General features: G+C 40.5%; 1 protein-coding gene across 1 annotated transcript in view; it reads left to right on the top strand.

Moving 5' to 3' along the window:
* The first annotated feature begins 12117 nt into the window (after positions 1-12117).
* IGF2BP3 (insulin like growth factor 2 mRNA binding protein 3) overlaps positions 12118-12888 on the top strand; it is a 37668-nt gene continuing 36897 nt past the window's right edge. Inside the window, exon 1 of the mRNA XM_089917094.1 lies at positions 12118-12165. Within this exon, the coding sequence (XP_089773220.1) occupies positions 12118-12165 (48 nt within the window). The remainder of the gene's footprint in view (positions 12166-12888) is intronic.

Genomic DNA, 12888 nt, shown 5'->3' with positions numbered 1-12888 from the left:
ATTGTTCCATGTTTAGCCAGTGGGAGCTCTTTCAAGTTGGCTCCTGGGTCCTGGAGCCAACCTAGAAAATACACCTGTCATCTTTGGTAATAAAGCAAGGAAGTTGGCATATAAATGACACCATGAACTAAAAGTTTTTCTTATTTTTGTAAAGAAAATACATGCTGCTTATATAAAAAGCCAAACAAAAAGTCAAAATTTCTATTGGCTAGGGGATTTATTTCAGAACTTTCTGAACATCCTTTAGTTTTTGGCTGTACACGTGCGGTTTACACAAAAACAGCCTGACACAATCGGTGCTGTTTTGCAAGCTAGTTGTTAGTACCTACCAGGTATGCTGGTAGAGAATCATTCATGGCCATTCTTTTTTAATGTCTGTATAATTGTTAAAGACTTATTTATCTTAGGCTGCTTGTATAGATTGTTTCCAGTTTCTTATTCTTATAAATACCTCCCCCCATTGTTCTACAGTTTTGTTGAACTATAGTCCACATATCAAACAATTCATCTGTTTGAAGTATACAAGTCAGTGTTTTTTGGTATATTCAGATATGTACAACTATCACCACACTTAATTTTAGAATATTTTCATCACCCCAAAAAGAAATCCTGTATGCTTTAGCTATCACCCCCTGTCTTCCCATCCCTCTTAGCCCTAAGTAATGTCTAAACTTTCTGTCTCTGTAGATCTGCCTGTTCTGGACAGTTTATAAAATGTAATCGTTGTAGTCTTTGTGTCTGGTTTCTTTTAGTTAGCAAAATGTTTTCAAGGCTCCTTCAGGTTGTAGTACGCATCAATACTTCATTCCTTTTTATTGCTGACTAATATTCCATTGTATGGATATACCACATTTTGTTTATTCATTCATCTGTTGATGGATATTTGGGATGATTGTACTTTTTTGGCTCTTGTGAGTGTTACTGCTGTGAACATTTATGTACAGTTTTTTGATGTGTGAACATATGTTTTCATTTCTCTTGGGTATATACCTGGTAGTGGAATTGGTGAGACCGATGGTGACTCTGTGTAAGGTTTTGAGGAACTGCCAAACATTTTTCCAGAGTGGCTGTACCGTTTTACACTTCTTACCAGTAGCATGTGAGACTTCTGGTTTCGCCACACCTTTTGTCAACACTTGTTATTAACTAACTTTTTGATTATAGCCATACTAGTGCGTGTAAAGTGATATTTCATTGTGGTTTTGGTTTGCATTTCCCTGATGACTAATGATGGATGTCAAGCGTCTTTGCATGTGCTTTTTGGCCATTTGTGTATCTTCTTTGGAGAAATGTCTATTCAGATCCTCTGCCAAGTTTTAAATTGTGTTATTTGTCTTTATTATTGGGTTTTAAGAGTTCGTTACATATTCTAGATATAAGTTCCTTATCAGATAAACGATTTGCATGGTAGCCTGCATGTAAACATGTAAATCCATCAGGTCACCTGTCCTAGTTTTTCTCCCAACTTCTATCAGTATTCATTGTATGTATGTAATAATTATTAAAGATTTATTTATCAAAATGATCAGTGCACTTAGAGTGTTTTTGCACATGGCTTTGCTTAAGGAAAATTAGTGAATTTATTACAGCGTTCTGGCATTTTTATCTTTATTTTTTATTTTTGGTTGCATTGGGTCTTGGTTGCTGCACGCAGGCTTCGTCTAGTTGTGGCGAGCGGGGGCTACTCTTTGTTGTGGTGCACGGGTTTCTCATTGCGGCGGCTTCTCTTGTTGTGGAGCACGGGCTGTAGGCACGCGGGCTTCAGTAGTTGTGGCTCACGGGCTCTAGAGCGCAGGCTCAGCAGTTGTGGTGCACGGGCTTAGTTGCTCCGCGGCGTGTGGGATCTTCCCGGAGCAGGGCTTGAACCCATGTCCCCTGCCTGCGTTGGCAGGCGGATTCTTAACCACTGCGCCACTAGGGAGCTCCCTTGATCCTTATATTTATCTGAGGTATCACTAATGAGTAGGGCCTTTTCATTTCACAGTAGAGGTTATAATAGAACAATTGTATAGAACGTGGTGGGAGGATAATTACTGAGATGACAGATGATGCACTGGTTGTGATATGAGTGAATTTGAATTTAAGCTAAACTTTTGGTCATGATTTAAATTCTGACAGATACAGTGCATGATTTTTTTTTTTTAATTTTAGAAAAACTGCTCGAAAAACTAAAAATTTTTTTTTGTCTGTAGAGTATAAAAAAATGAGAGAACATTTTTCTTAGAGCATAGTTGAAATACTGGGAAACTTAATCTTGGAAAAAATAAATCTGGTGAGATACAGTTTTATTTTACTCAGAAAGTCTTCCCTGTTCTCCGAAATTCAGAGAAGCAGCTCTTCTGTGAATCTGTCCTTGGTGTATTCAGAGGTAATGACTTGGGTAGTGTCTGTTACATACTGAAGTTTTAATGAATGGTACAAATATTATACCTTTGCCCAAGGATTGTTAAAATTGTTGCGAAGTACTGATACTTTGAATTGGACTTAAAAACTCAGGCATCACTTCAATGAGTATGAAGAACTTTGATATTTTCTCTGCTTATATATTAGCATATACAAGTAGAGAGAATATAATGAATCCCCCTGTGCCTGTCCGCCAGCTTCTACATTTATCAATTTTCTTCCCTTCATGTTACTGTGAAGAGCTTTTGAAGAAGCATTTTCCATTCGAGATGGTGGCCTTCTGAGAAATGGATGGTGTGATGTAATGAGCACTGGCTTTAGAGTTGCGGGGGGGGGTGGTTCTAAATCCTGACTCCACATGTCCTTGCTCTCTGACTGGGCATGTGGCCTCTCCTCTTAGAATCTCAGTTTTTGCATCTTGAAAACAGGGTTATTATCTGCTTTTGACGGTTGTCTGGATGATTAAATGTGCTAATGTTATGTGAAGAATTGAAAGAATATTTGAAGGTTAGTTATTGTGTGTACATAGAGCTGCCAGTGACATGGGTTCTCTGTTGCCATGTTGGATTTCCAAAGTCTGTAATTGTGTGCTAAGTCCTCGTCAAGATAGAGCACTGAGGTAGAGTCTAATTCCAACGTGGACAGATAATCAGCCTATTGTAGTAAAGACAAGACCCAGAGTTAAGTACAAGGTGTTTACTGTGGAGGATGGGGAGTGTATTTGTTTCATGAAGCTGCCGTATTGAATTCCCACAAACTGGGAGGATTAAAACAACAGAAATGTGATCTCTCACAATTCTGGAGGGTAGCAGTCTGAAATCAAGGTGCTGGCAAGCCTCTCTTCTAGCGCCTGGTGGTTGCCAGCAATCATGGGTATTCCTTGGCTAGTAGTTGCATCATTCCAGTCTCTACCTAGGTGGTCATGGGGTGCTCCCCCTGTGTGTCTGTGTGTCCAGTTTTTCCTCTTACTAAAAGGATGCCAGTCATTGGATTAGAGCCCATTCACAGATACTGGTGGATGTGAATTTTTAAAGGACACTCTTCAACCCAGTACAGGGGGTTAACCAAGACTGGGAGTGATCGGGGATTGCATTCTAGAGGATAACAAGAGCCAAAATGCCATTTTAAAGATGGTTATTAAGGAATTAGTTGGGATTAGATGAGAGATGAGGTTGGAGAGCAATACATGATAATGTTTTTTTTTTTAATAAATTTATTTTATTTATTTATTATTTTTGGCTGTGTTGTGTCTCTGTTGCTGCACGCGGGCTTTCTCCAGTTGCGGCGAGCAGGGGCTACTTTCCGCTGCAGTGTGCGGGCCTCCTACTGTGGTGGCCTCTCCCGTCGCGGAGTACGGGCTCCAGGCATGCGGGCCTCTATAGTTGTGGCACGTGGGCTTCAGTAGTTGTGGCGCGCAGGCTCAGCAGTTGTGGCGCATGGGTCCAGTTGCTCTGTGGCATGTGGGATCCTCCCGGACCAGGGCTCGAACCCATGTCCTCTGCATTGGCAGGCGGATTCTTAACCACTGTGCCACCAGGGAAGCCCCGTGATAATGTTTGGAACCATATTAAATTGCCTGGATTTTTTTTCCCCTAAGAGACATGGGGAAGTTCAAGGGTTTTAAATTTTAAAATCTCATAGTGTAGTGGCTATGTTTGTTGTATTCGTGGCTGAGTATGAATTTTGAAATAGCTTTTCTGTACTTGAGCAAATCACCAGGTTATGAATCTTCCAACCCATCTTAGAAATTGGTGCTCAAATTTTTAGCATCCCCTGCTACTAGGATGTGGAGAGCTGACCATGGTTTTGCTTCTGAAATACACCCATGTAAGATTTCGATTCATTGAGCGATAACAAAGACGCGGAGTTGCCATGAGGACAGCAAGTACGTGGAGGTATGTTTTGAAGCGACCAAGTAGAAGCCGCAGAGCATACAGTTTCCAAACCAAGTATGTGCTGGGAGTGGTGAATTGTAGACAGGACTCTGGGAAATCTCTGCAGTAGAAGAAGGAAGCAAGGAGGAGTAGTTTGAAGATCAGAAAATTGAGGATCCCCTCCCCGCCCCCCACCCCGGACCCCCAAGATATTTTAAAAACCTGAGGTAAACTTGGCTGGTGACTAAATAGAGCCTCTAAGAGGTGAGCTTGCTATTTTATAGACTTGATTTCCTGAAAAGTTTGCAGTTAGCTAAATTGCCTTCCTCTAAGTATAACTTCTCCTTGTTTATTGATGGACCTTTGCTACTTATTAAAACCTTTACAATTACTTGAGCATGTGTACTTCCAGTCCCAATTTATCAGTAATAGGTGCTATTCCAAGTTGGTGCTCAGATCTTTTCTAAACAGCATGAAGCAGGATCATGTTACAGTCTGAGGCATGGGATCTGGATGAAAAGCTTGTGCAGTAGAATTTGGTGCCAAAAGCAATACTCAAGAGCTTAATTAGCAGTTTTTAAATATAGCAAATACATGGCTGGGCTCCAAGTAAAGCCTTGATTTTGAACGCACACTACCAGAGACTGAGAGCAATGGGTGTGAGGACACCCTGGTGGGTCCCCCTGCCCCACCTGACCAGTGCATTTCAGAATGGAGAAATGTCGAGGACATTTGTATGGGCTGCTTTTGTCACTAGTTTGACAACGCTCTGATGACTTGTCCACACCATTGTTCAAAAGCAACTAAACTTATGACATGCATGTCTGTCACAGGAAACATGTAGCAGTGGAGGGAAGGGATTCCACTTGACTTTTGTCCCCAGGCCATTCTCTTCTAGCACCCTGACCTTGTCTTAGCACTACTGGTTCAGGGCTGCTACGTGGGTTGGTGTGGTTAGAATCTCTCCTTCCTCTGCCCAGTCCCCAAATAATTCATGCGTTTGGCTTTGCCATTTGTTCAATTGAACCAAAAATATGTTCCATTTTAAAGACGGTTATCAAGGAATTAACCAATTTTTGGTTTAATTGTTGCTCCAGCAGTGTCCAGTGAGAGCCTTAAGAATAGGAGAGGAGAACACTCATTTATTTTATTTTTTTTTGGCCGTACTGCACAGCATGCGGGATCTTAGTTCCTCAACCAAGGATCAAACCCGTGCCCCCTGCAGTGGAAGCGTGGAGTCCCAGCCGCTGGACCACCAGGGAATTCCCGACACTCATTTCTTGGCATTACTTTTTGGAAAACAATGTAAAGGCCAATATAGTCCAATTTAATGATCTCATTTTTTTTTCCTGATTGCAAAATTACATGGTCATTGTAGAAAATTTAGAAAGTCACAAGGAAAGAAGAAAAAACCTTTCTCCCAACGGTTACACTGTAATGTTAGACTCTCAGTTCAGTCTAGTATGATAGGTGCTTTCCTACAAGGTTGGCTCATGTCTAAGTTTATATCCTGTCGTGTCTTAAACATTTTCTTCTTTATTGGAAGTTTGAGCTATAATTGACATACCATAAAATTCACCTCTTTGAAGCATACAATTCAGTGTGTTTTAGTGTATTCACAAGGTTAGGAATCACCACTAATTCTGGAACACTTTTATCATCCCAAAGAGTAAACTCACAGCATTAACAGTCACTGCCCTTCCTCGCTTCCACCCTCTTCCCAGCCGCCGGCAACCATTAATCTTCCTGTCTCTATGGATTCACCTATTGTGGGTATTTCATGTAAATGAAATTATATAATACGTGGCCTCTTTCACTTAGCATAATATTCTCAAGGTGCATCTATGTTGTAGTATGTACTTCATTTCTTTTTATGGCTTGATAATATTCCAGTGTACGAGTGTACCACGTATCATTTACCCATTCATCACTTCCAGGTATGTTATTATAAGGCCCCATGGAGCCCAGGAGAATAACTGCTGCACATCTGAAGGACTAGTTCTTATGGGCAAATATTTTTATCAGTATTTACTTTGGAACCAACCCCTTTCTTTATTTTTCTTCTCCAGATGCTGTTGTCTTTTATTTTTAAATAAGCTTTAATGGGGGCAGTGGGATGGTCTGCTATCACTTTTGGAGGCCACTACAGTTTGGGATATTTTTCACCTCATTTAGATAAGTCACTTCTTCCCCCACCCCCCCCCCCAACAGGAATTCTGAAAAGTTTTATTTTATTCATCCCCACGAAATAAGAAAAAAATTTTTTTTCTTCTTTCTTTTAAACGTAAAATGCACCATGTACTGTATTCCTACAGGAGAGGCCTTCCATTTCGAACAGACAAAATGGGAACCTGATTCTCTGCTTACAGTTTTACATTCTTGATGCTTGGAAAATTTTTCCACTGGCTAGTTTCTCGTTTCATATACCCCAAACCTGGTTTCTCCTCCACTTACTACATAGGTCTAAGAGGGGGGGCTGTAGGTGCGTTTGTGAACCACATGATCCACACCCTCTAGCCCTGCACACTTTGGGTCAGATGTCTGGTGAGGTGGCATAGGGTGGTAGGAGTTTTTCTGGAAGCTAGCAATTTAAAGTTAACCATAAGCTGTATGATTGTGAACCTTAGGCTGTCCTGTTAGTCTCAAACTCGGTGTCTGTCCAACCAGCTCCCTCTAACTGGATCCCCCAAGTGCTTGCTTCTATTCCAGCACACTCCACGAGGGGATATGTGACAGAGGTGAATTCCAGGTGGAAATAGACAGTGGTCTGTTGTGTTTATTTTAATCACCATATATATTCCTTTTGCAAGTTGAAGAAAAATTAACTGTATGATCTATTGCCAGGGTCCTTCCTAGGGCCTAGAGGGCGTTTGTGCAAGCAAGCACTTAGAAGCTTAAGGAAATTACTGGGAAATTGGTCTTCTGATACTTATCTTAATGAGGATGGAGGCAAAGATTGAGGGGAAGAGAAGATATGGGCAACTTTTTATTCCAGCGTGCTCTTTTTGCCTTGGGTTGAAAAAGATAGATAAGTCACTTCTTAATTAGTGCCTTTACCCAGAATTATGTTGGAATCATCCTCAGGCTTTTGAACTCGTGTCTTCCCCCTTTCCTCTAGTAATTTGTAGCTGTTGGAAGTGGTAACCCCTGCCACATTTTATTTATCCACTTGGATTGCTTCTACCTTTTGGTGATTGTGAATAATGTTGCTATGAACATAGGTGTACAAATATCTCTGAGTCCCTGCTTGCAGATCTTCTGGGTAGGTACCAGAAGTGGAATTGTTGGATCATATGGTAATTCTCTTTTTTATTATTATTTTTTGAGGAACTGCCACACTGTTGTCCATAGAGGCTGCACTGTTTTACATTCCTCCCAGCAATGTATGAAAGTTCTAATTTTTCTACATCCTTGCCAAGACATTTTATTTTCATTGTTGTTTTTTTAAATTATAGCCATACTAGTGGGTATGAAGGTGGTATCTTATTGTGATTTTGATTTGCATTTCCTTAATGACTTACGGTTTTAAGCATCTTTTCTTTCTTTTTTTTAAAAATTAATTTATTTATTTTTGGCTGCGTTGGGTCTTTGTTGCTGTGCGTGGCCTTTCTCTAGTTGCGGCGAGCAGGAGCTCCTCTTCGTTGCTGCACGCGGGCTTCTCATGGCGGTGGCTTCTCTTGTTACGGAGCACGGGCTCTAGATGCACGGGCTTCAGTAGTTGTGGCACACGGGCTCAGTAGTTGTGGCGTGCAGGCTCTAGAGCGCAGGCTCAGTAGTTGTGGCGTGCGGGCTCTAGAGCGCGGGCTCTAGAGCGCAGGCTCAGTAGTTGTGGCGCACAGGCTTAGTTGCTCTGCGGCATGTGGGATCTTCCTGGACCAGGGCTCGAACCCATGTCCCCTGCATTGGCAGGCAGATTCTTAACCACTGCGCCACCAGGGAAGTGTCCCTAAGCATTTTTTCATGTGACACACATACTTCTAAAAACATGTGGAGAGACCCACCAAACTGACAGTGGTTTCTTTTAGCACTTGGTGGAGTAACTGGTTGGGAAGTTTATTACCTAGTCAAAAGGGACCCTAACTTTGCGTTATTTAGAGTGTTTTTTTTTTTTAAACCACTATTTCTGTTAGTAAGATATAGAGCAAGTTAATGCTGGTTAATATCTTCATCCGATTGAGGAACATAAAAATAAACTGTTGAGCACTTGGAACATGGGTGGGGAAGTTTATTGACCCTGAGAGTTGATAAAGTTCTTTGCCTACGAAAGGATGATTTTGATCTTGCAGCAAAGTAAGGGTTAAATTGCTTTCAGTCTGTACCATTATATTTTATTCTAATTGTGTGGGGAAATGCGGTAGCTTACTTGACCAAGTGGTTAAGGGTGTGAGCTCCGGAATCTGACAGCTGGGGTTTAAATCATTTCTCCATCACTTAACTATCTATCCAAGTTGAAATACTGTTTAACTTCTCCATGTCATAACTTACCCATCTATAAAATAGGACGTTAGTTCACGGGATTTGTGTGGTTTAACTGAGTTAAAACAAATTAAACATTTGGGACAGTGCTGCTACTAGAAAGCACTCAAATGTTATCACTCATAATTTATTACTAAAAAAAGGCCAGTGTTGTTGGAGAGGAGAGAGTGCCGTTAGATGATGGGCAGGTCACAGGGGGCCTTCAGGGCACTCATTAGGGACTTTGCTTTTTGGTTTTTCTTCTCGGCCGCGCCATGTGGCATGTGGGATCCTAGTTCCCCGACCAGGGATCGAACCTGCAGGCATCTTAACCACTGGACCACCAGGGAGGTCGTCTTTAGGGACTTCGGATCCTATCCCAAATACAAAGGGAAGTTCTTAGAGTTTACAGTAGGGTATGAGTTGATTAGCTCAGCTTTTAAAAATCCGTCTAGCCCAATACTATCCAATAGAAAGCTAATTCAGGCTTTCTATTGGATAGTTTAAAATTTTCTAGAAGCCATGTTTAAAAAGCAAGAGAGAAAACAAGTGAAAATTAATTTTGATAATATTTTATTTAATGCAGTATATCTAAGATATTACAATTTTAATGTGTGATCAATATTTTAAAAATTGATATTTTATATTTTTTGTACTAAGTATTTAAAGTCTGCAGTTTGTTTTACACTTAAGCACATCTCAGTTGTGGATTAGCCACATTTAAAGTGCGTAATAGCCACACGTAGGCAGTGGCTGTGACCCTGGATGATGCTGGTCTGTTATGAGAACAATTAGAAACAAAATGAATATGGGAGACAACTTAGGAGCATGTTGCCGTAGTCCAGAGAGAGATGCTGGAGGCTTGGTCTCGGGTGGTGGCAGAAGAGAAAGCAGCTTGAGGGAGATGCAGGTGCAGTTAACAAGGTTGAATGCAACGTTCCTGGTGTACATAACTGTAGATGGTGTTGCCTCTTACAGTAAAACGCAGTAGCAGAGGAGAAAGGGATTCAATATTGGGCTTGGGCACAGGTGTCAGGTCTCAAGCATTGCCTGAATAGGGTCCCTTCTGGTGTTCATTTTTCTCTGTGACTTTGAGGTCTGTGTGAGTGGACGGTAGCTTGGACTGTTCTCTCTTGGTCGCTCTGATCACATGATTTTATGGAATCCTAAATTATAGTCTCCTCCCCATGTTAGAGGATGTAACTTGTGAAAGTTGAGGATAACTAGCAAGTTGTGAGGTCTGGAAGGTCTGTGTGTTAAACTGGAGGCTGAGATTCCCTGGGTGGTTTTTTTATCTTTCTTGTTTTTTGGCCGTGCTGTGCGGCTTGTGGGATTTTTGTTCCCCAACCAGGGATTGAACCCGGGCCCCGGCAGTGAAAGTGTGGAGTCCTAACCACTGAACTGCCAGGGAATTCCCTCCCTCTGGATTTTATCGGTGATGAAGATGGTGTGCAGCATGGCTTGTGAGGTTGTCAGGGATCTGGTGTGTGTACGTTGACCTCCTTGAGTTGAAAGTCCTTTTCAGAGGGAATGGTTTGAATGTTATCCAATTATAATGGTAACATTGTATAAAAATCTACATTAAGGTAGATATTTCTAAAGACTACCTTGTATTTGAAATTTGTACCATTATTTATTAGAAATGCTATTGGGATGTGCATTATAGAATTGTTCTTTGTTTATTAATGTAGCTGGTCTTCTATAGATAGATGTAAAAGAACAAAATTCCCGGGATGATTTTATCCATATCTGGCAACAACTGGTTGCTGTTTCTGTATAATGTGTTGACCTGTATTTGAAGGAAGTGCCCTTCATCTCCGATGGCTTTTCTCATGCTCCTGCTGAAATGAGGAATAGGCAGGATGACTTCTTTCTTGTAAGCCCTCCTCGAAGTCTGAGTCTGGTTTTGGTGTTCAGGAGGTCATTGGTCTGTGTGTATGTGTGTGCGTGCGCATGAGTGAAAGGTGTGCTGGGGCAAGAGAGTGTTAAATATCCTGCTTTTAATTTTAATTTTACTGGTTTTTAGAATGCTTGTGACTTTCCACGTCTACATCTTTTTTATATGAATTCGTGATAAATTCCTACTTGTTTATGTCACTGTGGACTTTTTTTTTTTTTTTTTTTTTTTTTGCGGTACATGGGCCTGTCACTGCTGTGGCCTCTCCCGTTGCGGAGCACAGGCTCCAGACGCGCAGGCTCAGCGGCCATGGCTCACGGGCCCAGCCGCTCTGTGGCATGTGGGACCTTCCCGGACCGGGGCACGAACCCCCGTGTCCCGTGCATCGGTAGGCGGACTCTGAACCACTGAGCCACCAGGGAAGCCCACTATGGACTTTTAAATGAACCTGGAATTTGTTTCCTTTGCTCTTAGGACCAAAATTATTCTGTGGCTTCTTTTTAACCCCTCCCTTACCTTTTTTTGTTCCTCAGTGTTTGGCTCACAGGTCACTAAGACATGGTCCCTTCCCTTAAGAAGTTTAGAAGCAAGTGCAGCCCTGTGTGGAGGAGCCACACTGAAGGGGGCGCCTGGACTGTAATGACCAACACTGTCCCATCATCTTCTAAAACACATGTGTCCAATAAGGAGGATTGGAGTCTATGATCATACACGTATAAATTATCTGGAGTATGGAAGCCAGTATAACTGTGAGGAATAAGTTACTTGTGACACACCTGACAAATAATCACATCACTGTGGTCAATAATCACTAGTCTAGTGGGAGAATAAAGATCGGTGAAGAGATTATAAAATGACATTGCTTTCATCTCGGGGATTAGGTCAGCTAAGGTGCCTTGGAAATGGGGATGCTAATTTACATACAATAAAATTACCATTTTTAGTGCATAGGACTGTAGTTTCTAATTTCTAGAGATTTTACACATGGGACAGTTGACAACCAATAGCATTTATTATTACTTAGAATGTTGAACTCTTACAAGCAATTTTGTTTTGAACATACTAAACTTTATATATAATACATGCAGTGAAAAATTTGATGGACATTTCCTGTTTTTTTTCAAGTTAAAAATTTACTTGTATTAATTGTGTCTGTGTGTATATATATATATATTCACATATAAATATATGTCTATTTGTGTGTATACATATATCAATGTATATATAATTCATATATCACTTTGCCAGTGGGCCTTCTGGAGGCATTAGTTTCATTAGCATTATTGTCGGTTTAGTCAACATTGTTTATAAATCATGGGTATTTAACTTTTGTACTGTTTTCTCTGTAGTAGTAAAAGTTAATGTAGTGTAAGTTAAGCTACGTGGAGACTAACGTATTTAGTGAACAAATTGCCTTTAGGAAGAATTAAGAATGATGTTTATTTAAATTAACATCTATTAAATTGGCACTTACCCCCTACTTCCTACATGCCTCCTCCACCACCTCTAGCTGCCTCCGTACCCCTGCCCCTCAAGGTACCCAAATTTCGTAAAGCTCTACTATTGGAGTGGCTTTCATTTAAAAGCTAAATTTTAAATGATAGATGTACCTTTCCTGCTGCTTTAATTATTTAAGTTGGAATGAACACCTTGTTAGAATTTTTTAATTTACACAGAAAACATTTATTGGTATTAAAAAATTTTTTTAGTTTTAAAAGTATAAGTAGGTTGCTGTTTAAATTTTTTTAAAGGCACTACATGTTGCGTACTATCTATTTGCATGGCATTGTGAAAGGTTTCCTATTTTTTGGCCTTTATAAATTAGGTCTCTTATCAACATTACATGCACGGCAGACTTACCTCTAAAACAGGTGAGCACTGTTATAAAGAGTACTGTTCCTAATAGGCTATACTAGTATTTCCCCCTGAGAATGCTTCACTTTATTTATGAACTATTTGAATGTCATTTTCTGCCTGTGTATTTTAGGTGCTGGGGCTAGTACAGTGAACAAAAACTTCCTGTTCATGCCGAGCATGCATTCTAATGGCTGAGACAGACAAATGAAATTTTATGTAGTCAGTTAAGTGTTCTGAATTAAAAGTAAAAAATTAAGCTTTATGATTTAAGCAGTAGCTATAATTTGAGACAAAGATCAGTGTGCTTCTAGACCTCACCCACAGGAAATTCCCTATGTCAAAACTTACCTATGAAAATACTAACCATTCCATTCACAAATAGGTGTTAACCTTATTTAAAAT

Source organism: Delphinapterus leucas, chromosome 9 (genome assembly GCF_059928025.1).
Source record: "Delphinapterus leucas isolate spDelLeu-1000000601 "Yukka" chromosome 9, BTC_Dleu_Yukka2, whole genome shotgun sequence".
Lineage (NCBI taxonomy): Eukaryota > Metazoa > Chordata > Mammalia > Artiodactyla > Monodontidae > Delphinapterus > Delphinapterus leucas.
This window is presented reverse-complemented; position numbering and strand designations above follow the sequence as displayed.